This window comes from Myxine glutinosa, chromosome 6 (genome assembly GCF_964187855.1).
Source record: "Myxine glutinosa chromosome 6, kmMyxGlut1.1, whole genome shotgun sequence".
Classification (NCBI taxonomy): Eukaryota; Metazoa; Chordata; class Myxini; order Myxiniformes; family Myxinidae; genus Myxine; species Myxine glutinosa.
The window spans coordinates 182,204,224-182,232,126 of NC_136266.1; the positions used below are offsets into that span (position 1 = coordinate 182,204,224).

General features: G+C 44.4%; 2 protein-coding genes across 2 annotated transcripts in view; one reads left to right on the top strand and one right to left on the bottom strand.

The window, feature by feature from the left end:
* LOC144892699 (uncharacterized) overlaps positions 1–27,903 on the top strand; it is a 400,706-nt gene that overhangs the window by 144,945 nt on the left and 227,858 nt on the right. The gene's annotated exons all lie outside the window — the stretch shown is intronic.
* On the bottom strand, positions 1,658–10,195 carry LOC137428999 (thread biopolymer filament subunit gamma-like). The gene is made up of 8 exons (XM_068118963.2): positions 9,254–10,195; positions 9,079–9,139; positions 5,710–5,805; positions 5,413–5,589; positions 4,820–4,945; positions 2,518–2,738; positions 2,022–2,322; positions 1,658–1,813 (listed from the first exon to the last, which is right to left on the bottom strand). The coding sequence occupies exons 1-7, from the start codon at positions 9,934–9,936 to the stop codon at positions 2,025–2,027; spliced, it is 1,662 nt and encodes a 553-aa protein (XP_067975064.1). The 5' UTR covers positions 9,937–10,195; the 3' UTR covers positions 1,658–1,813; positions 2,022–2,024.

Below are 27,903 nucleotides of genomic sequence, written 5' to 3' on the forward strand. Positions count from 1 at the left end.
ATTATTAATCATTTATTTATTTTCTTTCTCATTTGGCCAATATCTCAGGCACCTTTTGCGCTGGGAAGCTAATATTTGGACATGACAGTGACCAAAACCAAAAGTTCACCAAAAGTTCCAAAACCAAAGTGACCAAACCAAACCAAAGTTCCACCAAAAGACCAAAAGTTCACCAAAAGTGACCAAAGTGAAGCACGAGTGGTTTAGTTATGCTATTAGCCAATTGATTAAGAAAATAATTTGTGATAATCTTTTATTGATTTTAATTCTACAATTAATCAATTAATTAGCGTACACCTCTCCTTCCCAATGCAGCCTCTATGAGGTGCACTGCGGTACCCGGCAATGCCGCGCTGTAGGATATTTAATTATTTGGCATGGGGCGGTGTACTTTGAATGTATCTGTACTTGTTTCAGCTTTCTTCAATTCCCAACAAGACCTCTTGACCTCATTTTTCAGATCCCGGTATTTCATCATTTTCTTGGTTTCCGAAGCATTTAGTCCAAAGTCATTGGGAACGGAAACCTCACTCAACAATGCCGTCTTTTCCTTTTTGTGTTTGAGCACCAAGTCCAGACGCAATGCTCGTCCTGCAATGCCCACACTTGATGGGATCATCTTGTCATGCGTGAGCAATACATGTTCATTTTCAAGGATCTGATTTGGTTTATGTTTCCATGATTGTTCTGGGACCGGAATGTTGGAATGTTTATAGATGTGCCAGTGGATTACTCTACAGACGCTGTCATGTCTTTCTGTGTACAACTGAAAACAGGTGTTCTGACATGAGTTCTGAGTTATGAGTTCTGTCAACTGTTCTGACTTGAGTTTTTTACATCCCAAAATGAGGTGATCCCATAAAACCTGCATTTGTCCGATTAGCTCAATCTGCCATTTTCTTAAAGCCCTTGGGCGTAGTGTCCTTGGTCTTGGGAATTTATGATGACTCGTTGTCCATCCCAATGAATTTGACCTCTTCTTAGCCATTCCAATATATATTTTTTGTATACAAGATCGAGGCTCGTGTAAGAACTAATATAGATCACAAAAAGACAAACTGACACATAAAACATATGATAAAGGGAGCGGGAGACAAGATGGAGAGCAGGGACATCGGGAGATCTGTGGTAGGGAGAGGGCTTGGGGGGAGGAGGCATGGGAAGGGGGAATAATGATCAATGAGCCTTCCTTGTCGATCCCTCTCCTGTCAATCTCTTTTTTTTTTAATCTTCCTGCTCTTTTGTCATTCTCCCATTTGTCAGAGTGTATCTGCTGATATTTCTTTTTGTAGTTTTCCTTTTTCTTCTTTGCGATCATTGGGGCTGTATTTGTTTCTGTTTCCTTTTCCTGTGTCGTATCCTGCACTTGCACCTGTTTTGGGAAGTTTGTTGCTAAATGGATTAAGGATACATTTTCAAATTTGTTGTTTTCTTGCTCGTGCAGAAATCTCCTTTGATAGTCTGTTGAGATTTGCACATCGTTTGCTAGTCCTACACACGCTGTTCTGTGCACCTGTCTCGTGTTCTGTGCACCTGTCATAGAGTGTGTCAGCTCTATTATGAGCCTTAGCCCAAGTATAAGAAATAAATATTTTTAGATTAGTCTTTTTTCCTTATTATTTGGGGGTGAGCATTGTGGCAGAAAGAGGAAAAGCAATCCATGTTTTACTTTTATTGGTTTGCTCAAACCAAACATTCCCCAAAAAAGCTGCAAAAGCCATTCCATTGCAAATATGTGAGTTGCGTTCACTCTGCGCTCCACTTCATCGCATTGCTGATGGAAGCATGGCGAAGCTCGGGCTCGTAAAGAAACCTGCGGACAAACGAGAAAGCATTTTCTTAATAACATCTTGCAGATTGGTCTCGGACAAATGGTCAACATGAGGTCACCTGGCTTTATCAAAACCTTTATGCCTTTCCCCATTTTATGTTCCTGATAATTGTAAAGACTTTCTTCAAAAGCACCTAACTTTATGGGAGTTAAGTGTTGACTATTCCGGTTCCGGTTCCTGTTCCGGTACCTGTTAGCGCTTAACGACGGTCGTGCCAGTATATCCGCCGTATAGGTTGCTAGTTCCCACCAAGCTGCTTGCGGTCATGGAACTGCTTCCGTGCATCCCGCTACTCAGAGTCGCACCTCCACCACCGATGCCGTGCATTCCTGATAGACTCATGACGGAACCGTCCATCGAGGTGGTTGCACCTCCCAAAAAGCTGCTCGTTCCGATCTGTGAGGCCGAGTCTCCAAAACCACCAGCAGGAATAGTCGTCGTGGAAATGATGGTCGTTCCCTGTCCAATTTGTCCAGATACGTCCTCCAGTCTGCCACACGCACAAGGAAATGAACGTTACATCGACGGGATGGGAAACAACTTTCAGGGACAATAAGCTGATGTTTTATGAATAACGGAAGTTGCTGCTTCTGAATAACGTTGCCTAACGAATAACGTTGCCTAATAAGTAGTTGCTGAATAACGGAAGATCCAAACACTTGACTTTCCACATTGGAATACGTACAGAGCAGCCTCTCCCTCGAGCAGTTTTCTGTAGGTGCTTATTTCGGTGTCCAAAGCAAGTTTGATGTCCAGGAGTTCTTGGTAGGCACCCAGCTGCTTCTGCAGGTCCATGTGGCTCTGTTCAATTTCCTGCTCCAGTGTATTGTAGGTCGTTTGGAACTGCATTAGACCCATGCTCTCCCGGGATTGCAGGTCGCACAAGTTGGTGGATAAGGTTTGATGCTGCAAGGTCGTTGGAAGTCGGTAGGGTCGCCATTAGTAATTTAACCTATAGTTACGCAAGTCATACTCCAAGTCTAACCGTCATACTCCAAGTCTAACCGTCGTACTCCAAGTCTAACCGTCGTACTCCAAGTCTAACCTTCATACTCCAAGTCTAACCGTCACACTCCAAGTCTAACCGTCATACTCCAAGTCTAACCGTCACACTCCAAGTCTAACCGTCATACTCCAAGTCTAACCTTCATACTCCAAGTCTAACCGTCATACTCCAAGTCTAACCATCATACTCCAAGTCTAACCGTCGTACTCCAAGTCTAACCGTCTTACTCCAAGTCTAACCATCATACTCCAAGTCTAACCGTCGTACTCCAAGTCTAGCCGTCGTACTCCAAATCTAACCGTCGTACTTCAAGTCTAACCGTCGTACTCCAAGTCTAACCGTCGTACTTCAAGTCTAACCGTCGTACTTCAAGTCTAACCGTCGTACTTCAAGTCTAACCGTCGTACTTCAAGTCTAACCGTCATACTCCAAGTCTAACCGTCGTACTCCAAGTCTAACCGTCGTACTTCAAGTCTAACCGTCATACTCCAAGTCTAACCGTCGTACTCCAAGTCTAACCGTCGTACTTCAAGTCTAACCGTCGTACTTCAAGTCTAACCGCCGTACTCCAAGTCTAACCGTCGTACTCCAAGTCTAACCGTCGTACTCCAAGTCTAACCGTCGTACTCCATACTCCAGGTCTAACCGTCGTACTCCAAGTCTAACCACCGCACTCCACGTCTAACCATCGTACCCCAAGTCTAACCACCGCACTCCACGTCTAACCATCGTACTCCAAGTCTAACCGTCGCCCTCCAAGTCTAACTGTCGTACTCCAAGTCAAACTGTCATACTCCAGGTCTAACCGTCATACTCCGTACTCCGCACTCCATGTCTAACCGTCATACTCCGTACTCCACTCTCCATGTCTAACCGTCATACTCCATACTCCAGGTCTAACCTGGTCTCCATACCGAATGTTACCGATGCAAGTTTAAACAGTAGTTAAGCAGAATCAACGTAACAACGTCACATCAACGTAAGTAGTTAAGCAGCATCTACAGTTAATCAAGTTTAACCGGTAGTAAAGCAGAATCTATAGTTAAGCAAGTTTAACCGGTAGTAAAGCAGCATCCATAGTTAAGCAAGTTTAACCAGTAGTTAAGCAGCATCTATAGTTAAGCAAGTTTAACCGATAGTTAAGCAGCATCTGCAGTTAAGGAAGTTTAACCAGTAGTTAAGCAGCATCTACAGTTAAGTAAGTTTAACCGATAGTTAAGCAGCATCTACAGTTAAGCAAGTTTAACCGGTAGTTAAGCAGCATCTACAGTTAAGCAAGTTTAACCGGTAGTTAAGCAGCATCTACAGTTAAGCAAGTTTAACCGGTAGTTAAGCAACATCTACAGTTAAACAAGTTTAACCGGTAGTTAAGCAACATCTACAGTTAAACACGTTTAACCGGTAGTTAAGCAACATCTACAGTTAAACAAGTTTAACCGGTAGTTAAGCAGTATCTACAGTTAAACAAGTTTAACCGGTAGTTAAGCAGTATCTACAGTTAAGCAAGTTTAACCGGTAGTTAGGCAGCATCTACAGTTAAGCAAGTTTAACCGGTAGTTAAGCAACATCTACAGTTAAGCACGTTTAACCGGTAGTTAAGCAGCATCTATAGTTAAGCAAGTTTAACTGGTAGTTAAGCAAGTTTAACCGGCAGTTAAGCAGCATCTATAGTTAAGCAAGTTTAACCGGTAGTTAAGCAGCATCTATAGTTAAGCAAGTTTAACCGGTAGTTAAGCTCCACCTGTGAGCTGTAATTTGTCTCACACAAGATTAGAATAGCAAGTAAAAAACATGGGGGGTAGACTCTGCTCCATGGGAGATATTTGAACCTGGCATCCAGCACAATGAACCACGTGCTCGGAATGGCGTCGTTTAATTTCTGTCCAAACTCCTCCATGTTCCTTCAACACCTTGTGAGGGAGGAGGAGACCTACACCCCCACTTGACCATTACCTTCCCTTATGTTGTCCCGTGGACTTACCACGTGCATCAACTTTGAATACTCGAAGCTCAGCTCTTGGATGTCCTTTTGGAAAACGTGGATCTCCTTTTCCATGACTGTTAGTTGTTCAACACTCTTTGTGGTATTTCCCTGAATCTCATCGATCTGCAAAGATATTCCATATGGATAGAGAGGTGCTGGTGTCAAACGGCTACCATACGTCAAATACATGCAGTATTAACGTAACGAATGTGCAAGAGTGTAAACGATGAGATATGGTACTCGCATGAAGACCTACCTGCGTTTAAATCTTTAATGTTAACTCGGTTATATGAGATGAGGAGCAGATGGAAGGTGTGCTCCACGATGCAGCACCCCGCCAGGAGTGTGTGTGTGTGTGTGTGTGTGTGTGTGTGTGTGTGTGTGTGTGTGTGTGTGTGTGTGTATATTTATGTGTATGTGTGTGTGTCTGTCTGTCTGTGTGTGTGTGTATATATGTGTGTGTGTGTTTGTTCGTTTAAGAATGCGAGACACATCGACAGATATGCAGGTGTGTAAGTTCGAGAGCACTTCCAACACGTACCAGTGGTACTCCTGTGGTAAGGTGTTCCTACGATCATCACGATACCCACCTGAGTCTGACAGAAGGCCTCTGCCTCCTCCATGTTTGAGGTGACCGATTTGTCGTACTCCTCGCGCATCTTGTCCAGAGAATCACGTAAGCTCACAGAGTTCTCGTTGATCAGTTCGATGACGGACGTCTGAGTGTTTGCGAACTTTCCGTACTGCACCTTGAGCTGTTCCAGCTCCTGTAAAGCCACAGAATCCCATTCCAAGGTTTATCCCATTCCAATATGAACGTTCCTTTGGGGGGGGGGGGGGGATATTGGGGTAAAGGGAAAGACTTTTCATCACAAGCGAAGTCCTACCTCGTGTTGCGTCTTTTTCTGGAACATCAGGTCCTCGGACAGGATGGAATACTTTGTTTCCAGTTCAGATCGAAATTCATTTGCTCCTTCCAGATCCTTGGGATAAAGAAGGAGGAAAATGGAAATACGTAAAACTCTGAAAAGTTCTGTTGTTGTTTCGTATGCAGCCTGTGGCTGCTGGTTGCATCATTTCTCTGGAAGCGCGCTTGTGCCGCTGATGCAGTGCCCCTATTACCAGTGAGCTGGTTTCGCGTGTTTATAGGACCGGAGAAGACTTGTTATTGTTAGTGTGAGAAGGTTAGGGTTCGGGGTTTATAGGGTTACAAGCATGTGTTCAGGTTTTTCTTTCTGGTTCTGGTTTTATAGAATAATTAGGGTTTCTATAGGGTTAGGGTTTTTTTTAGAACTAGAGGTGTATTATATGGTCAGATTTTATATATAATATATGGTTTGGGGTTTTATAGGGTTTGAGCTCCAAGTCTTCTGATTTCTTTCAAGTTTGGCATTTATATAGGGGCAGGCAAGGCAATATATAGGATTATAATTTTATAAAGCTTGTGTTATATATGGTGACAGTTAGGATTTCAAGATTGTTGGAGGTGCATATTTAGTGTTCGGTTTTATAATGTTAATCTTTTTATTATTATTAATATTATTATTATTTATTAAATTAATTAATTATTGTGAAAGTGTGTATATGTGTGTGTGTGTGTGTGTGTGTGTGTGTGTGTGTGTGTGTGTGTGTGTGTGTGTGTGTGTGTGTGTGTGTGTCTGTACGTCTTTATGTCCTATTACTACTCCGGACCCTTAAGACGAGCAACACCACATTTTAAGGATATTCCATAAGGAATATGGAACACATACACATAGACCCTTCTTATGTTTTCCGCGAAATATTAATTTTTCCAAAATAAAAAACTAAAAACAAAAATTAGAATTTTTTTATTTTAAAAGTTTTTGATATTTTTTTTTTTTCGGATTTCGCATAGGTGTTATTATTTGGGTTATTTCTCCATTGTGGAGGACCAGTCCCATCACTTTGTCCAGCATCTACTCCGAGACCAAGGACCATAGACAGATAGGATAGGAAACCTCATTTGAAGTCCCACGAGCAACCGCATTACGTGAAATTTCATTGTGTGTCCCATAGAATATCAAAAATCATAAAGGCGAATAAATAGCATTTTAGATCCCTTTAGACCCCTTTAGACCGCAATTAGACCCTTTCGACAATTTAAATCCCTTACACCTTTTGGACCATTATACCGATTAAGTCCCTTTAGACACCTTTAGACCACATTTAGACCCTTTCGACAATTGAAATCGCTTACACCTTTTGGACCCTTTAGACCTTTATACCTATTAAGTCCCTTTAGACCGCATTTAGACCCTTTCGACAATTTAAATCCCTTCCACCTTTTGGACCCTTTAGACCTCTATACCTATTAAGTCCCTTCAGACACCTTTAGACTGCATTTAGACCCTTTCGACAATTTAAATCCCTTCCACCTTTTGGACCCTTTAGACCTCTATACCTATTAAGTCCCTTCAGACACCTTTAGACTGCATTTAGACCCTTTTGACAATTTAAATCCCTTCCACCTTTTGGACTCTTTTGACCTTTATACCTATTAAGTCCCTTCAGACACCTTTAGAACGCATTTAGACTATTTCGACAATTTCAATCCCTTACACCTTTTGGACCCTTTAGACCTTTATAACCTATTGAGTCCCTTTAGACATCTTTATCACGCATTTAGACTCTTTCGACAATTTAAATCCCTTACACCTTTTGGACCCTTTGGACCTTCATACCTATTAAGTCCCTTTAGGCCCCAACTACTATTGAATGTGTAGTTGTAGATGTCCTTTATACCACCTTAAGACCCCATATACCCCCTTTAGAAGCACCCCAGAAATATCTATAGAGTCTTCTTGCAATATACAGTCTATAGTCTTTTCAGCAAGAAATGCGCAAACTCCACCTACCTGGAAGGTGTGTACTCTGCTGGTGTATTAATTATATATTAACTAAGGTTAATGTTTTATAGGGTTATATGGTGTTATAAGTATTTATATATGTGTTCGAGTAATTATATATGAATTGTGAGCATCATAAATATGAAGTTGTAGATTTAGGGTAACATAGATTTAAGGGTATGTACTGTTTGGGTTGCATAGGGTTTGGATTATATAGGCTTAGAGTTCTGTATGATTAGTAGATTACGTTATAAAATAAGGGTAGTGTTTTATGGGATGATGGTTTTAAGATCAAGGTTTATGTTGGTAAAAGGTTGTCCTGATTTAAGTTACAGGGGCTAAGAAGTAAGGTTTCCAATATTTGAACCTATTAGGTTTAAGGTCCTATATACCCCAGGTGCGCACAACTGATGCTCCAGATCCATTCGGCGATACTATAACCCTGTGGTCCATGGTTCCTGGTATGGTAACGGTGAAGGGGGGTTGTAGTTAACTTCCTGAGGTTATCCGAATATACGGTACGAGGTTTGGGTTGATGTACCTGGCGAGGTTTGTATATAAAGTGAGTTACAAATTACGGGATGAGGTTACAGGGATTTTCATTAGGATTAGGTTATTTCATTAGTTTTAGGTTATTAATTATCATTATCATTATTATCATTATCATTTATCATTAGGTTATCATTAGGTTATCATTATCTAATTCGGATATTAGGATATTTATTAGGATAATTAGAATATTAGGATTAGGATAATAGGTTAATTAGGATATTTATCATTAGGTTATCATTAGGTTATCATTAGGTTATCATTATCTAATTCGGATATTAGGATATTTATTAGGATAATTAGGATATTAGGATTAGGATAATAGGTTAATTAGGATATTTATCATTAGGTTATCATTAGGTTATCATTATCTAATTCGGATATTAGGATATTTATTAGGATAATTAGGATATTAGGATTAGGATAATAGGTTAATTAGGATATTTATCATTAGGTTATCATTAGGTTATCATTATCTAATTCGGATATTCGGATATTTATTAGGATAATTCGGATATTAGGATTAGGATAATAGGTTAATTAGGATATTTATCATTAGGTTATCATTAGGTTATCATTATCTAATTCGGATATTAGGATATTTCTTAGGATAATTAGGATATTAGGATTAGGATAATAGGTTAATTAGGATATTTATCATTAGGTTAGGTTATTTAGGTTTTCATTAGGATTAGGTTATTAGGATTAGGTTTTTTTGTGTGGGATTATGTTAGGTTACAAATTGTGGGATTAGGTTACAGGGCTTTTCTGATATGGCTACAAAGTCTCGTGCTATTGTTGTTGGAGGTTATAGGATTGGGATGGGTAGAGGAAGCTCACTCTCTTCATGTTCGCGATGTCCGTTTCAAGCTGGACCCTCACACCAACCTCAAACTCGAACCTGCGGCATGTACAGGGTGTTACGCGAGCATCATGACATTTTGATGTTACTGCATCTCGAGATGTTACAGCATCAACCCCCGACATACACGGGGACAGACAGACCCTCACGCACTTGGATCGCAGCTCCTCCGCGGTGGCCCGGAGATGGTCCACGTCGATCTCCAGACGTACGCGTTCCAGGGTGGAGATGGAGATGGTGTTGAGCTGTTCGGACACCTGCATCTCCACCGTTTCGATGTCCACGTTGGTGTCCGGGTTGATGGGGCTGCTTCCCGCAATAGATTGCAGCTGCGCTTCCAAGATGGAGTTCTCTTGCGCCAACTGTCGCACCCTCTCCACGTAGTTCACCAGGCGATTGTTTAACGTGTTCAAGATGGTCTTCTCGTTGACACGCGTCAGAGAGGAAGGTACACCTTTAGAGGCAGCACCTATAGAGCCCGCGAATCCAGCCATGCCTCCGCAGGTGATGGCGCGACCTACGTTAAAAGCTGCACCTGCGCTAAAATCGCCCCCGGATGGGATCGAAGCACCGAATCCGTACCCTGACGATCCCCTTCCCATTCCATAGAATCCTTGTCCTGCTCCCTGCATACCTGCGAATCCAAGGCCTCCCTGCATCCTGGAGCTAGCGACCCCGCTACGTGCACCCATCAATCCGAATCCGAACCCCGTGCCACCTGCACTCGATTCGAAGCCCATGGAGCTGCTGGTCCCCCCCAGGTGTGAAGCTCCGAGCCCGCTGGACATGCTGCAGGTAGCTCGTCGTGAGCCCGATGTAAATGGTAACATGGACATGATTGGGTGATCGATCCTCTACAAACCGGGTATACACTTGCTCACTGTGACTACCGAGTGCCTCCTTATATATCAGAGCGACTACCTGACGTTATATCGTTATCTTTGTTCATTCATAATGTATTGTTTGTAAACAGCGTCTCGTTGCCCGGGGCGACGCGCATTCACAAACACCTACAACAGGTGTCCACAAGAAGCTGTTTCTCGCATCAACGTGTCAGTGGCAACTCAAAAAATGATGCTTATCCCTCCCGAACACCTGCGCAGCGAGAGATGGCGATTTGTAATAACTTCTGTGTGTCATTGATTGATATGTCCATTTGTGGGTTTCAAGAGGTGGACCAGAGTCCTCCCAGGACCCAAAGAGTATCCCAGGACCCAAAGAGTATCCCAGGACCCGAATAGTATCCCAGGACCCGAAAAGTATCCCAGGACCCAAAGAGTATCCCAGGACCCAAAGAGTATCCCAGGACCCAAAGATTATCCCAGGACCCGAATAGTATCCCAGGACCCAAAGAGTATCCCAGGACCCGAATAGTATCCCAGGACCCAAAGAGTATCCCAGGACCCAAAGAGTATCCCAGGACCCGAATAGTATCCCAGGACCCCAAGAGTATCCCAGGACACAAAGAGTATCCCAGGACCCAAAGAGTATCCCAGGACCCAAAGAGTATCCCAGGACCCAAAGAGTATCCCAGGACCCAAAGAGTATCCCAGGGCCCGAATAGTATCACATGACCCCAAGAGTATCCCAGGACCCAAAGAGTATCCCAGGGCCCAAATAGTATCACATGACCCAAAGAGTATCCCAATACCCAAAGAGTATCCCAGGACCCAAAGAGTATCCCAGGGCCCGAATAGTATCACATGACCCCAAGAGTATCCCAGGACCCAAAGAGTATCCCAGGGCCCGAAGAGTATCCCAGGACCCAAAGAGTATCCCATGACCCAAAGAGTATCCCAGTACCCAAAGAGTATCCCAGGGCCCGAATAGTATCACATGACCGCAAGAGTATCCCAGGACCCAAAGAGTATCCCAGGACACAAAGAGTATCCCAGGACCCTAATAGTATCCCAGGACCCAAAGAGTATCCCAGGACCCAAAGAGTATCCAAGGACCCACAGAGTATCCAAGGACCCAAAGAGTATCCCAGGACCCAAAGAGTATCCCAAGACCATCCTCTTCCGTAACAGATCACGGTTCATGGACCAACCTGTTCAACATTTTCAGAGTTTTGTTCCAAGGAATCTTTTCAGGATCGTTACCGAACCCTGCAGTGCCTCCAGTTGTAGTTCGCGTGTGTATGTGTGTCTCTGTGTGTGTGTGTGTGTGTCTGTGTGTGTGTGTGTGTGTGTGTGTGTGTGTGTTTGTGTTTGTGTGTGTGTGCGTGCGTGTGTGTGTGTGTGTATGTGTATATATGTGTGTGTGTGTGTGTGTGTGTGTGTGTGTGTGTGTGTGTGTGTGTGTGTGTGTGTGTGTGCGTGTGTATGTGTGTGTGTGTGTGTGTGTGCATGCATGTGTGCGTGTGTGTGTATGTATGTTTGTGTGTGCGTATGTGTATGTGTGTGTGCGTTTGTGTGTGTTTGCGTTTGTGTGTGTGTGTGTGTGTTTGTGTGTGTGTGTGTGTGCGTGACTGTGTGTATATATATATGTGTGTGTGTGTGTGTGTGTGTGTGTGTGTGTGTGTGTGTGTGTGTGTGTGTGTGTGTGTGTGTGTGTGTGTGTGTGTGTGTGTGTGTGTATGTATCTGTCCGGGCTGTAACTTTTGAGCTAACGGTACCGGTATTGTCTTTTTGAGAACTTTTGAGCATTTGAGTTTTGTCATAAAATTTTCACCAAAGCTTTATTATGAGAATATGGAGAAGACAAATTAATAATTTGGTCAAAAGGTGAAAGGTCAGCACAACATAAAATCGCCAATTTTCATCCGATTGACCTGTTATTTAAATAATTTGCATATCGGATCAGAGAATTGGTTTCCGAATCAAAAGCTAGAAACTGATTCTTTTTAGATCTAAAGTTCAAAGGTCAAGGCTGTATAAATCATCAATTTTCATTTAGTTATTTTTTTAAAAACTGTTTTCGTTATTTTGAGCATACAGCAGAAGAAGAGGACGTCCTAACACAAACAGACGCGGGCTTTGCATGTTCAGATGCTTTCTAGTTGTAGTTGGAAAGTTGCAAATTCAAAACCGAAGCCACCACCACCGAAGGTCCAGCTATCTCAGCAGGCAAGGGATTGGACCACCACCTAATCTGGTCTTCATCCTAAACTCCAAACAACAGCTGCTGTTTCGCCTCCTGAACAAGTCCAGACACATCATCGGTGTGAGGAATCTCAGAAGTTGAAGACTTCTTCTTTTGACTTTTGAATGCGACAACTCGGCTGCTGGGTGAGCATCATCGGCTGTGGGGTGAGCATCATCGGCTGCGGGGTGAGCCTCATCGGCTGCGGGGTGAGCATCATCGGCTGCCGGGTGAGCATCATCGGCTGCGGGGTGAGCATCATCGGCTGCCGGGTGAGCATCATCGGCTGCGGGTTGAGCATCATCGGCTGCGGGATGAGCATCATTGGCTGCGGGGTGAGCATCATCGGCTGCGGGATGAGCATCATCGGCTGCGGGGTGAGCATCATCGGCTGCGAGGTGAGCATCATCGGCTGTGGGGTGTGCATCATTGGCTGTGGGGTGAGCATCATCGGCTGCGGGGTGAGCATCATCGGCTGCTGGGTGAGCATCATCGGCTGCTGGGTGAGCATCATCGGCTGTGGGGTGAGCATCATCGGCTGTGGGTGAGCATCATCGGCTGTGGGGTGAGCATCATCGGCTGCGGGGTGAGCATCATCAGCTGAGGGGTGAGCATCATCGGCTGTGGGGTGAGCATCATCGTCCATCGACTGTGGGGTGAGCATCATCGGCTGCGCGGTGAGCATCATCGGCTGTGGGGTGAGCATCATCGGCTGCGGGGTGAGCATCATCGGCTGCGGGGTGAGCATCATCGACTGAGGGGTGAGCATCATCGGCTGTGGGGTGTGCATCATCGGCTGTGGGGTGAGCATCAACGGCTGTGAGGTGAGCATCATCGGCTGTGGGGTGAGCATCATCCGCTGTGAGGTGAGCATCATCGGCTGTGAGGTGAGCATCATCGGCTGTGGGGTGAGCATCATCTGCTGTGGGGTGAGCATCATCGGCTGTGGGGTGAGCATCATCGACTGTGGGGTGAGCATCATCGACTGTGGGGTGAGCATCATCGACTGTGGGGTGAGCATCATCGACTGTGGGGTGAGCATCATCGACTGTGGGGTGAGCATCATCGGCTGTGGGGGTGAGCATCATCCGCTGTGGGGTGAGCATCATCGACTGTGGGGTGAGCATCATCGGCTGTGGGGTGAGCATCATCTGCTGTGGGGTGAGCATCATCGGCTATGGGGTGAGCATCATCGACTGTGCGGTGAGCATCATCGACTGTGGGGTGAGCATCATCGACTGTGGGGTGAGCATCATCGACTGTGGGGTGAGCATCATCGACTGTGGGGTGAGCATCATCGACTGTGGGGTGAGCATCATCGACTGTGGGGTGAGCATCATCGACTGTGGGGTGAGCATCATCGGCTGTGGGGAGAGCATCATCGGCTGAGGGCGCGGCTGTGCCACTGATGCAATGCCCTCTGTAGTTTAGGGTAGGCATTTTGAATTTGTCCAAGGTATCCACTCGTCTGGCTCGTCTACTCTTCTCGAAGGACGCCATAGGATATTTAACCCTAACTACATTGGGTGATTTTGAGCTTTCCTTGACTGATATCTGCCGTAGATGGTCCGATGAATTTGAAAATTTGCACACGCATAGATCATCACGAAGTGAACGCGATGGTAAAAAAATTAATTCATAATACTGTATATTCATTTGTCTTAATTATTGCCTAATTATATTGGTCTATAATTATTCTGTATGTCTTCGAACAACATGCTATAACAGAAGAAACAAGAAAGAGCAATCGGATTGCAAACCCTCGACAGGATGTGTTTTCAGTGGTTTTAAGTCTTTTGTGTTGAAAGCAAATATGGCGGCCGAACCACGTGACCAATGGCATCATCATTTTCTTTCTCCACTAAATTATCCCTAGGTGATGCTCAAGAAATTTCATCTTGATCGGATGAAGTTTTGTACTTGTCGAATTATGACGTCATAATAGAGGCACCAATGATATCATCATTACCATATTTTATTCCCCATGGAGAGTTCTTTACAATGAGCCAAGTCTCAATTTTTTCTATTCAGCACTATCTGAGATATAGAGGTGCAAATTTTTTCAGTTTTTCCAAGATAGCGGCTGATCCACGTGACCGATGACGTCATAATTATCATTTAAAAAATCCAAATGTGGAGTTGCACCTATGGTGATTTCCTGTCAATCGGGACAACGGTTGCTGAGAAAATCATATTTCTTCTGTGCGGACAAACAAACAAACAGATGAAAAATCACTTGTATAGCTACACTTGGCAAAAGAGAAGAAAGTAGAATGGCGCTCAGTAGAGCATCTTTTTGACCTCACAAATATTGGTGGTTAAATTCAGTTAGCTTATGTGAAAATCCAATTGAAATTTCAAGTCAATCGGATGAAAATTGAGGCTTTTAGAAATTTGAAATTGTTGTTGACCTTTTGTGGTTGTTGACCAGCATACACTGATGGCCCGGATTTCTCTAAATTTCTTTCAATTTAGTGTTAAACAGCTTTAGCGACTGTTTAAAAAGGTAATCGTACATGTTTGTGGTTTATAATATTTTTGCCTCTGGTAGGGGCCGATTATCCCACAAAAACAGCACGGTAAGCTATTTATAAATGTCAACGTCGCGTTTGTTCAACGAGGAAAAACCACGTGGGGAAACGTGATATTATTAGTACTAGTGAGGTACCCGTGCTGAGCACGGGTCGGAGGCCAGAAGCAAACAGACAATGCAGAAACAGCGAATGCTAAAGCATGAAACCAATAAATTCCACATTCCTGTAGCACCTTCAGTCACACATCAGATATGGACAGCAAGTTTGTGAAGGACTTCAATGAAAAACGTACCCGTTTGCAAACAAACAGGTACGTGTGTTCCATACCCAATCAATGGCGAATCTGCATATGGCGATCCGCAAATTCACGTTTAGAAAGTAGAAACCGTCACGGCATTCCGTCATTCACTTGAACTCGATATCTCTTTCTTCATTCCAAACAGCATAACTCCAATCACAAATTTAATAGCATAAATATAAAAAATAAACTTTTAGTAACATTCGTGACATAAACAAATATTTAAATCCTGATGTGAAGTTCCGTACGGTTGGGTGAATACAACTACGAATTCAAAATCGTAATTGTATTCACTCAATTCCAATCATCAATTGATACTTCAACAAAACGATTAACACGATTAATGTTTAATGATTAACGATTAAACATTACGATTGAATGACGGTTGTATTGGGATATTATCAAACCCACGCATTGCCGTCATCTGTCCACTTCCAGATTTGCTGCAGGTTCGTAATTCTCATCAAAATCTAAACAGTATTTGTAGAATTTCAATAAAGACCACATCACTGTTCATATCGGTAAATATTGTTGCGGTTTTGCCATAAAAGCAAACCCCCTATAGTTAATTGCATGACAACATGTAGCCTGCAGTAGTTAGTTATTTCTTATTGAATGTAAAGATTAACCCCCTTTCCATTGTGTAATAATTGAGACCAAATATGCGTTGATTTCGGCAGGATATCAAACCTCCGTGTGGTTGAGGGAAGACATTTTAATGTGCAGGAAGGCATGGCCAAAAGCACAGGCCATGTGACCAACAAACGGCAAAAGACACGTCACCAGCAAGAGACCAATGGGTTGTGAAACCTCCCCGAATGAAAGAGGGAAGGAGGACTGAAACCTTCCTAGTGGGAGGGAGGATTGAATGCCCGCACATGATGAACCTTAGCCAATGGGAGGCTGTGGAACATTCTGGAATCTTTTCGGGTCTGATAAAAACCCCCGCCCATCACATTTTCACCCTCTTGCTCTTGCTTCTCCGACGACCCTCTCGCTTTGCCGACAACCCTCTGACTTCGCCAACGCCCATCGCTCTTCGCCGATCCCTCGCTCTGGTCTGGCTGATCTGCAAGCGTTGGCCCCTCTCACGACTCATCTTGAAGCTGGTCGTCCAACCTGCGCTGAATCTAGACCTGCCTGCGTTGAAGCTCATCCAACCGGTGCTGAAGTTCGTCGTTCGTGCTGACTTTGAGGCGGCGGTTCGTCTTTCAGACCTTACCTCATCCAGGCTGCACGTCCGGATCGAGGATCGAGCTGCACGCTGCGCACACCAAGCGGCCACCCTCGAGTCAATCCCAGCACGTACATCGGTACGAGAATAACCGGTGTGTCATTCCCTGTGTGTGAGTGTGTTTATTATAGGTAAGGAATTAATAAGGCTGCATCTTCATCTTTCTATTGCCTTGTAAATAAAACGCTGTACATTTTGTTGTTACTTTCAAACCTGTTCGGGTACGTCTTTTCTTCATTGGCCTAGCATCATCCGAGACTGAATTTGTCTTGAATCAGGTCTGTAAATCACGTCAGGTAACGCCGCTTTCCACACCATGCAAATCCGCTCGGCACGCAATAAAGTGTGGGAAGCGAGGGTTAGATCCTCGGTTTCTTCAGTTGCGTGTCTTGAAGGTATTTGGGATTATTTGACCACCAAACTCTTCGGCGCGTGGCTGGGAGTTTGGGGATCGGAATTGCTTAGCAACCCGTTGATCACGAGCTTAGTCGCGGTCGGCAGCCTCAGTGGACCCGGAGTTTGAGGGGGAGCGGGGTAATAAACTCCCCTTAGTACGTCGACAAACCGGGGATCTGCAACAATATTATTCCATCGTTTTTGGAAAAATTGGAAAAACAATATCGCCTATTTTACTCCAGGGGGTCCTAGGATTACCCACCCAAAATATTGTTGCGATCGGTTCAGCCGTTTTGCGGTACATTCAAATGGACAGACAGACAGATGGACGGACATTTGGTGAATTATAGTAAGACAACACCCAATTTATGTCTGTGGGTGTTACGTATAAATAGATGAACCAAAGGACCAGGAGGTGGGTTTCGTCCAAGGGAAGTGTGTTCAATCCCAAACCGTACAGCATAAATTACTCCAAAGGGAGTGCAGCGCACCCTGAGCGTTCAAGCACCTCAAGGCGACACTTCAGTCCCCTTCTCGCGCTCAACAACAACCACCGGAAGTCCCTTCAAGAAAATCCGGGCAATCAAATAACTAACTAATTATTGTGTTACGTTAGTATTAATATTGTTTTGTAATAACATTGATATTATGCTATTATCATTCATTTTGTTATTTGAAGCGTCCTTGGAAAAACGCCACGATAAAGCTAATTGAACACGGATATACACCCCAACACGCAACCCCATTGGCGAGGAAAAACCTCTTGCGGATGGTGGGAAATTAATTCGTTACAACCTTCATTATGTGACCCTTAGTCCTCCTGTCAAGTTTGGTTGAGATTGGATAAGTAACGACTGAATGTATCACGGTCAAAAATCGTCAGACAGACAGACAAACACAAAATGGTGTATTTTAGTACGATGTAGCATCAAAATGTGCACAAGACCCTCAAGAAAAAGTCATGAGACGAGAATTTGCAAGACCCTCCCTACTTTGACTACTTTTGATCAGTCGGCCCACATCAGCGAACATGTGCTGTAGCCTGTAGGTACCATGACACACATCTCCTTCAATCAAGCATGCCCTCTGATTGGCTATCAAGCATGTCCTCTGATTGGCTGGCTTTATTTGTTCTGATGATGTGGAACAAAATATGTGGCAATGTCCATCTTTGTGACACGAGTCATGGGTCAGTCCCTTAAATCATCATCTTCTGCTGCCCCCCTTGATCCTAAAGCGCAGCCATTTGCAAGGGTTCTTATGCAGTTATACGTCACAAGTGATTATTTCTGACAGTCCTTCAGATATCATTACCATGGTGCCCACAGACCTATGGAAGCAGGGTTACTATGGTAGTATGGTAACAATGCGTGCACTCAACCTATAGCTCACCCATGCTTTTTATATGGTCTTCCTGCGCCCTTAAATCCTAATCCCAAATCCAACATATGTTTCTGAATCGATGTTGAAGGTAAAGTTGTGCTTATCATGCATAACCAACAAAAAGGGCACTCGGTAGAGAGCATACCTTCACCAGACTGAACAGTCTACGTTTTGTATCCACTGATAGGTCAGATCTGCATCCCGACCTGAACCAAAATCGAATTGGCTTGTTCTTGTCACCTTCTACCCAATGCCAGTCTGGACTGGTTGTTGTATCGATATGTACGTATAGGTATCTCCTCAACAAGTACTGACGTGGTGGCAACGTTTCATCTCATGCCTCTTATCACAGTTCCGGGATTAAACCCGACAGGTGAGCATCGGCAAAATGACCGACTTTGTGGCTCCTTTAGCTTAACAGCGATTGAAATGACAAATGTTTTTTTTGTTTTTTTTTGTATACAGAATCTCGTCTCGTGTAAGAGCTAACACATTGAACATGAAAACATGCACAGACACATAAAACATACAATGAAGGGAGCAGGACACAAGAGGGGGAGAGAGTGGGAAGCACACAAGCACAACAACAGTAGATAACGAGGACGACGGTAGATGGTATAAAGCAAATTAACACTACTAGGAATTTCAGGAAAGAAGTTGGGGATTTAAAGAGGCGGATTTGGGGTGTTTTAACGGGGGTAGAAAAGATCAAGGCTTTGGATGGGGGAAGATAAGAGATGGCGGTGAACAGCTGTTTTAAAGACCTGGAGGGAGGAGTGGGATTGAAGAGAGTGAGGGAGTTTGCTCCAGAGGCGGGAGAAAAGAGGAATGAAAGAGTGAAGGTGAGCAGAGTCTTGATTTTGGCAGTTTCACCAGAAGAGGGTTGCTGGCAGATCTTTTGACTTTTGGTGATGACTCCACTTTAGAGTAGGATAACAGAGGACAAAGTGTCAACAAACACAAAATAGGGTGAACAAAGAACACAAAGGTGGATGGAGGTTAGTATTCAACCCTATCTGTTTGTTACTTGGCAAAAAAAAAAAAAAAAATTTGACAAGTATGTTGATCGGTTTGTATATTTCTGTGTTTCTCTGTCGGCTCACTTTTACTTGCCTACAGGTCACAATTTTAAACCGATCTTCACGAAGCTTCACCAAACGGTAGAGTCCGTGGTCTGACAAAATCCTATACGTTTTTGAGGTCAAAAGGTAAACATAGGTCAAAGATCAACCACTTTTTTTTCAAATTTCTAAAATCCTCAATTTTCAACCCATTAACTTGACATTTCAATTGGATTTTCATATCAGTGAACTGAATTCAACCACCAACTATGTTTGAGATCAGAATCGGTCTCCATTCTCCAGTTCAATTCTCCGGTTCCTCGAGCAAGGAAGCGTCCTTCGATCTCTTCATGGCATCAAAGTTTAAGTATTTTCCCATTCGTGTTTTTGTCAAATTTCCACTGGTTATTTTACTGTGTATGTGTTATTGTGTGTTTCTAGTTCGTTTTGGCTTGCAATTCGTGCAAACCTGTGTATAATTAATCGTTTTCTGTTCGTACCGCCCGCGCGGCCTGGTACCATGAGGCTTCTCTCCCCCAGTCGGTGTTTTGTGTATTTAAGTTATTTCCTTCGCTGTATTGCTTGTTTCTTAGATTTTCTCTTCTCTCCCTAACTTATCCGAACATCTTACCCTTTGTCATATTTTAAATACAATTTTTTTTTAGCTGCGACGAGTGGCGACGAGCGTCCTATGAGAGGACCGCGTTGTTGTTCTTGTTGTTGGGGTTCCTTTTTGAATAGTGCATGCGCATACACTCAGACATGCGTTGGTATGAGGTAAGAACATCGCGGACTAAAATCGCGATTTGTTTGAAGAAACCAGAATAAATTTAGCAACAAAGACAACATGAATGTTTTCATATCAATCTCGTTTCACAGAACTTGACACAAATTAGGTGTAATTATTGAATAGCGCATGCGCATACACTCGGACATGCATTGGTCGCTGGTGCATGCATATAATTTAATGACTGGTCGAATTTGGTCGCGCATATTGCAACGGATATCCTCATAATTCTACACGTCGCAGCTGGTGACCACCCTGTTGTCATTTTTCTCTTGTTTTTTTTTAAATGTTTCCTTCTCTCCTCACCCCATCTGTGTTGTTGTCTCATCCTACCCCCTTTATCTCCTTTTTTCTTCCACCTCTTCCTTCCATCTCCAGCCGATACTCGCCTTTCCAATTTTAGTTTCCACCACACTCATTTAATCCTTTCTCCTTTCTCTGATCCACACCCTCACTTCAGGGACTTTTCCCAGATTGTTTTTCACGGTTTTCTTTAAACATGTTTAAACTTTCCCCTGCAGTGTTTTATTCAGTGGTTTATTACAACACGCTGTTTTCTTCCTACTTAAAAGGCTTTTTTCAATTTCCTCATCAAATCATTCCACTTCAAAAAATATTCAATCTCTAACAGTCATTCCTTTCTACATTCTCTAAACTCACCTCCATTCCACCCCTCCTCTATCGTTTTCAAGCAGATCTCTGACTTGAAAATCACAATAAACCAAGTTTGTAATGAACGTTCGTTTGTCATTAATCATCCACTTTCTAAACTCCCCCCTCACTCCTTCCCTCCTAAACTCCCCCATCATCCCTCCCCTCCTAAAATCCCCCATCACCCCTCTCCTCCTAAACTCCCCCATCACCCCTCCCCTCCTAAAATCCCCCATCACCCCTCCCCTCTAAAATTCCCCCATCACCCCTCCCCGCCTAAAATCACCCATCACACCCTCCCCTCCTAATCTCCCCCTTACCATCTTTCTCAAATTATCCCCCCCCCCTCCTCCTCAAAGCTGCCTCCTCCCCACTTCCTCTCCCTTCCATCAAATACCTCCACCTCCTCCAACTTTTGACTTTGCTCTGCCCCCCCCCCCCTCAAACAACCCCTCACTTTGCCTCATCCCATCACCATCAAACCTTTTGTCGTCCTCATCCTTCCCTTTCTCCTAGCTCTTCTGCAATCTCCGACAAACTATTAACAGCTCTCCCTACCTCCTCCTCTCACCCCTCATCTTACCCTACCCCTTCCCTCTCCTGTCCTGTACCCGATGCTCCCTCTCCCTCTTCCTTAATAGGACCTCAAACATCCGAGGTCTTCGCTCAAACCTGATTGATCTCTCCATACAGGTTGCTTCTGACAAACCAGACGTAATCTGCTTAACAGATACTTTCATCCTTCAAGATGTCTCTGATGCCTTAATATCTCTTCCTGGTTACACCCTCCTCTGGTATGATATACCAGTGCCTCATCCTCGTGGTGGGGTTGCTATCTTTATCAAAAACTCTCTTCCTCACTCTGCTTGCACAGCCCTGTCTCCATCCCACCCCCAGGAGTACCTCTGGCTATGGCTTCCCCTCTGTCTCCATCCCACCCCCAGGAGTACCTCTGGCTATGGCTTCCCCTCCACCCCCACCTTATGTTCATATGTGTTCTGTACCGTCCTCCAAACAGTGATGACTCCATTTACATTTTGCTGTCTGACAACATGGATCAACTTCTTTCCACTCATCCCAACTCTCTTCCTCATATGTGGCGTCTTCGACTGTCATCATGCCAGCTGGCTGGGTGTGGGTACCTCTTGTGCCAGCCATGGCACCTCAGCAAAGGACTTCTGCGACCAACTGGGACTGACACAATCTGTCAATTTCCCAACCCGAATCTCAGTCAATGGAGCATCTTCTCTTCTAGACTTGTATGTCTAACTTCCCAACAAATGTCTGCTGCTCTTCTTCTGCTCCAATCGGTTCTTCTGATCATGTGCTTGTTAAAGTGGACATCTCTCTGGCCATTCTCAGAGAGCCTCCTCAGCATTGACAAGTCTGGCATTTCACTCAGGTTGACTGGCATGGTCTGCAAGCAGCCATCAATCATCTGGACTAGTCTCCCATCTCCACTGCCTCTGACATCAACTCTTCCTGGGAATTCTTCCAAAGTGAACTGCTCTCTCTCATGCACAGATTTATCCCATCTCGTTCAGTTGACTTACCCTTCCTCCCGTCCATGGTACATTGAATCTCGTGGTGAGGCAGTTGCCCTGAAACAACTTGCCTTCGTCACATGGAAGGCTAATCCAACTGAAGGTAATCTCAGTTCCTTTCACAAACCTCGGAACAAGTGTGTATCTACCCTCCGGAGAGCCAGGAAACAATATCTCTCTACTCTCAAGATTAAACTCTCAAACCTGTCTCCCTCCTCCAAATCCTGGTGGCGTCTGGTCAAATCTGTTTCTGGTGTTTGTTCCCCCTCCACCCCCTCCCTTACCTTACCTCAAATGGCTACACAGTTGACACCGCACGTGAAAAAGCTGAATGCCTCAACTCTGTCTTTGCCTCCAAATCTTGTGTCTCAAACCCATCTCTCTCTGTACCCACCATACCCAGTCGTACCCAGCTGCTCCTGGAATCTGTGTCCTTCTCTCCTGACAAGGTGGAGAAGTTTCTGTCAAACCTCGACTGTGATTCTGCAACTAGACCAGACGGCATCAGCCCACGGGTCATAAAATCCTGCTCTTCCGCTCTATCTCACCCTCTCTCTGTTCTCTTCACCCTCTCTTTTGCTCAAGGTCATCTTACATCTGCCTGGAAATCGGCCAACATTACTGCTTTACACAAGAAAGGTACAAAAACAGATCATTGCAACTACAGACCAATCTTCCTGCTCCCAATTATCAGAAAAGTCATGGAATCAATTATTGCTTCTGACATTAAATCCTTCCTCTTCTCCAATGGCTTCATCTCGGATCATCAATTTGGTTTCAGGCCAGGTCATTCTACTCTGGACATGTTGCTTCTGCTGTCTCAAAAATGGATGGAGGTCCTCAATGCCAAACAGGAAATCAGAGCTGTCTCCCTTGACATATCTCGTGCCTTCGATTCGGTCTGACACCCCGCTCTGCTCACCAAACTCTCCTCCGATGGTATCCATGGAAACCTCCACGGATGGCTTTCGGACTTCCTCTCTGGTCATAATCAACGTGTGGCCCTGAATAGATTTCTCTCATTTCCCCTTCCTGTTCAGGCTGGAGTTCCCCAAGGCAGTGTTCTGGGCCCTGTGCTTTTTCTGGTCTTCATCAATGATCTCTCCTAATCTCTAGAAAATCCTCTCCATTTCTTTGGTGATGACTCTCCACTCTCTGCCGCTCCATACCTCATCCCTCAGATCGGCAGTCAGCAGCCTCCTCAATCTCTGCAGACCTGGACAAAATCACAGACTGGTCAAACAAGTGGAACATGTCTTTCAATCCTGACAAATCTCACACTCTTACTATGTCTCTCCGAAAAGACAGCCTGGACAACCCTCCCATCTACTTACTGAACAATCCTCTCCAAGAAGTTCTGTCACTCAATCTCTTGGGTCTCACTATCTGCTGTCTCACTCTGTCTTTGCCTCCTATTCTCGGTTTGCCTCCTACTACTCTGCGGTCTCACTATTTGCCATGATCTTTCCTGGGAAAACCACATTTCAAATCTGGCCTCCAAAGCCAGTCGCCGACTGGGCATCCTCCGTCGTGCGAAGTCCTTCCTTGGCACACCTGAGCTCCTCACCACATACAAGGCTTTCATCCGCAGCTCTATGGAATACTGCTCTCCCCTCTGGTCTGGTGCTCCTGCCTCACACCTAGCTCGTCTTCACGCTGTTGAAACCAAAGCGTTCAGAATCATTGGAATCTCCCGCGATGAAGCTAAATCCAAGGGCCTTTCACTCACTCACCGCAGGCAGGTTGGTGGTCTTTCCGTCTTCTACCGACTCCTCTCTGGCCTTGCCCCCCCAGCTCTCTCTGGGCTCTGTCCCCCAAATATTCCTACAGGTCGCACAAGATCTGCCTGCAACCCTCTTATGGTTAAACTGCCAAAATCAAGACTTTCTGCTCACCTTCACTCCTTCATTCCTCTTTTCTCCCGCCTCTGGAACAAACTCCCTCACTCTCTTCAATCCCACTCCACCCTCCAGGTCTTTAAAACAGCTGTTCACCACCATCTCTTATCCTCCCCCATCCAAAACCTTGATCTTTTCTACCCCCGCTAATTTCGGTCCCGTTGTGTTTTATACCTCTCCGCCCCCCCCCCCCCTTCCCACGCCTCCTGCCCCCAAGCCCTCTCCCTCCCACACTTCTCCCTGCTCTCAAATGTTGTGGTTGTGTGCTTCCCCTTCTCTCCCCATCTTGTCTTCCGCTCCCCCTTTTTGTATATTTTGTTTGTCTGGTTGATTTGTTTGTGAAATAAATGTTAGCTCTTTCATGAGCCTCGATTCAGTATACAAAAAAAATAAAAAATAAAAATCTGCCATGATATTTCCTGGGAAAACCACATTTCCAAGCTGTCCTCCAAAGGCAGTTGCCGACTGGGCAATGGGCATCCTCCATCGTGTGAAGTCCTTCCTTGGCTCACCTGAGCTCCTCACCACATACAAGGCTTTCATCCGCAGCTCAATGGAATACTGTTCTCCACTCTTGGCCGGTGCTCCTGCCTCACACCGAGCTCGGCTTCACGATGTTAAAACCAAAGCATTCAGTATCATTGGAATCTCCCGCAATGAAGCTTTCTCCGAGGGCCTTTCACTCTCTCTCACCGCAGGCAGGTTGGTGGTCTTTCTGTCTTCTACCCACTCCTCTCTGGCCTAGCTCCCCCAGCTCTATCTGTGCTCTGTCCCCCAAATATTCCTGCAGGTTGCACAAGATCTGCCAAAATCTGCCAAAATCAGAAAATCAGAGATGGTGAAACTGCCAAAATCAAAACTCTCTGCTCACCATCACTCCTTCATTCCTCTTCCCTCCAGCCTCTGGAACAAACTCCCACACACTCTTCAATCCCACTCCCCCCTCCAGGTCTTTAAAACAGCTGTTCACCACCATCTCTTATCTTCCCCCATCAAAAATTTTGATTTTTTCTACCCCTGTTAATTCACTCCAGATCCACTTTTTTGAAATACCAACTTCTTTCCTGGAAGTTGTAGCAGTGTCCATGTGTTTTATACCTCTCCCACCCCCCCGCCCCCACCCCCAAGCCCTCTCCCTCCCACAGATCTCCCGATGTCCCTGTTCTCTACTGTTGTACTTGTGTGCTTCCCTCTCTCTCCCCATCTCGTCTCCCGCTCCCTTTATTGTATGTTTTGTGTGTCCGTTTTTTTTGTGATTGATGTTAGCTCTTACACGAGCCTCGATCTTGTATACAAAAAAAAAAAAAAGGACCTGAAGACCCTTTGAACCCCAAAGGCCCTTTCAACTCGTAAGACCCTTAAGACCCTTAATACCCAATAAGATCCTGAAGAACCTTAACTCTCATGCCGCCCCTCCCATCCCCCCCCCCCACCCCCCAACTACTTTCCATGAATTTCGCGATTTCTTCACCACCATTCAATATTACACCGCGCTGTTTATAACTTTTTTTTTCTTTCGAGTCTTGCGCAGCTTTTGATACCAAATTTGTTTTATGCCAAAGTTACCAAAATTAACAAGACATTCTTGTAGATTAAATCGAGCACCATGCACATGCCAAATTTGGTAGAGATCGAACATTCAACAGCTGAGATCATGGAGGGGGGCCCACCCTAGTCTTTTGAGCCCCGGAGAAAGCCCAGTCATTTTAGGGTTAAGACCTTTTAGACCCCAGAAACCTGGAAGACCCTAATATTCTGAAATCCCCATGCAACCTAAGACCCATCACCCCCCCCCCCCCTCCCTCCCTCCCCACCTTTAAGACCCTTTAGACACATTTATCTAACTTCACCCTTTCGATCTTTTATACCCTTTAGACGTTTACACCCCTTAAGTCCCTTTTGACCCCAAAGACCTTAAAACCATTTCGACCCCTTATACCCTTCAATTGGACTGAATTCCAATATACTGTTGGAACGTACCTTTTTGGCCTTTAGATCACCTGGAACATTTTAAGCGCACACCACACAAACATCTATAGTCTTCTTCCAAAACACAGATTATACTTTTTTCAGAAAGTAATGTGCAAACTCGACGCACTCAAGGTGTGCGCACTCTGCTGGTACTGTACATAAAACTGAAAAACATGGGCAGACAGTGAAATCTCGTCGAGGTGAAGTTCTGGGCGACCCCTGTGAGTATGTCTATTAATTACGTACTCCTTAAACATGAGTTGGACCTGAGTACGTCTATTAATTACTTATTATTGGACCTTGACTACGTGTATTAATTACCTCCGCGAACAAAGGTGGATGGACGTTATGTGTTCACCCCTGTCTGTTTGTCTGTCTGTGAACAGGATATCTCAAAAAGTTGTGGACGGATTTGGATGGAATTTGGCAGAGATGTAGCGTATGTGACAAGGACGAAGTGATTCGATTTTGGTGAAGATCTGAATATGGATTAGGATATGACAATTATTTAATTTTTAAGTGATGCATCTTCACCGATCGGGTGAAAAGCGATTATATAACATGATATTGAAAAAAGTTATGGACGAGTTATGAATAAACTTTGTGGATGAGTTGGTTTGGTGACGAGAACAAGCCGATTAGATTTTGGTTCAGGTCCGAATCCAGATCCAACCTATCAGTGGGATGCAACACATAAACTGTTCACCAGGTGGAGGTATGCTCTCCACCGAGTACTGTTCTAGTTACTTACTGTTTGTACGTCAGATGGACCTGAGTACATCTATTACTTACTTATTATTGGACCTTGACTACGTCTATTAATTACGTCTATTAAGCATGGACTATTGGAACATACCTTTAATATATTTAGACTCCTTAGACCTTTCAGACACCGTTATACCATTTTAGACCCTTTGGACTTTTTAGACCCTTTCGTCCATTACACCCTTTAGACCGCTTTGACCCCTAGTCCCTTTAGACACATTGACCATATTTAGACCTTTTAAGATCAGTTGGACCCGTTATACTCCTGAAGACCTTTACATCGTTTAGACCACTTCCCTCCTTTACCTTTAGACCTATTTGACCCTGTTTCGACATTGTAGACTCCTTAGACCCTATATATATATTAAACCAATTTGGACACTTTAGATCCCTTTAGACTCCTTAAGACCCTTTTAGACCCCTTAAGATCCTTCAGACATTTACACCCTTTCGATCGCTTGCCCCTCAGACCTTTTAGACCTTCAGACACATTAGACCCCTTTAGTGATGTGCAATCTCCAGGTACTCTGCCAGGTTGAAGAGAAATTGCATATTAGGTCACTGAATTGGTTCACCAATCAAAACCTCGAAGCATATTGTTTCTGAGGTCAAAAGGTCAAGGTCGCATAAAAACATCAATTGTCATCCAATTGACTTGAAATTTGAACAGGATTTGCATGAACATCCTGGTTGACCTAACCTGGTTCACGAAAAATCGGAACAAATTAAATTTTTCCCTTTTGACAGGTAAATGGTTTCCATGACAACAATAATAATCAAATGGCCCTTTTTATGAATCGATTTATTACCAAACCTCTAATTTATTTTTGGAAGATATCAAATTGAAGTTTTAAAAAGCTTTGTGTTGTATAATTAAAGCTTCCATGTTGCCACAGGAGGGACACCAAAGATCTTCCCGGTGAAAAAGAGATTAAGGAATTATTTGTTTTTTGGGGGAACTGACCTCAACAACCTTTGCATTCTGAAGATTTATGGACTGGAAGCCAAATATACCTCACAGCCCAAAACATGTACAGAATTTGCTGAATGAAGTGTACATGAGCTTTGACCTTGACAAGATGGATTTCCTGTCTCTCTACAGTCACGTACCTCGATGGCCGCCATCGCTCTAGTGCACCAGACCTTATAAACGGGGGCCGTGCACCCCCCACCGCTCTCCTCCAAAAGGACACCTCA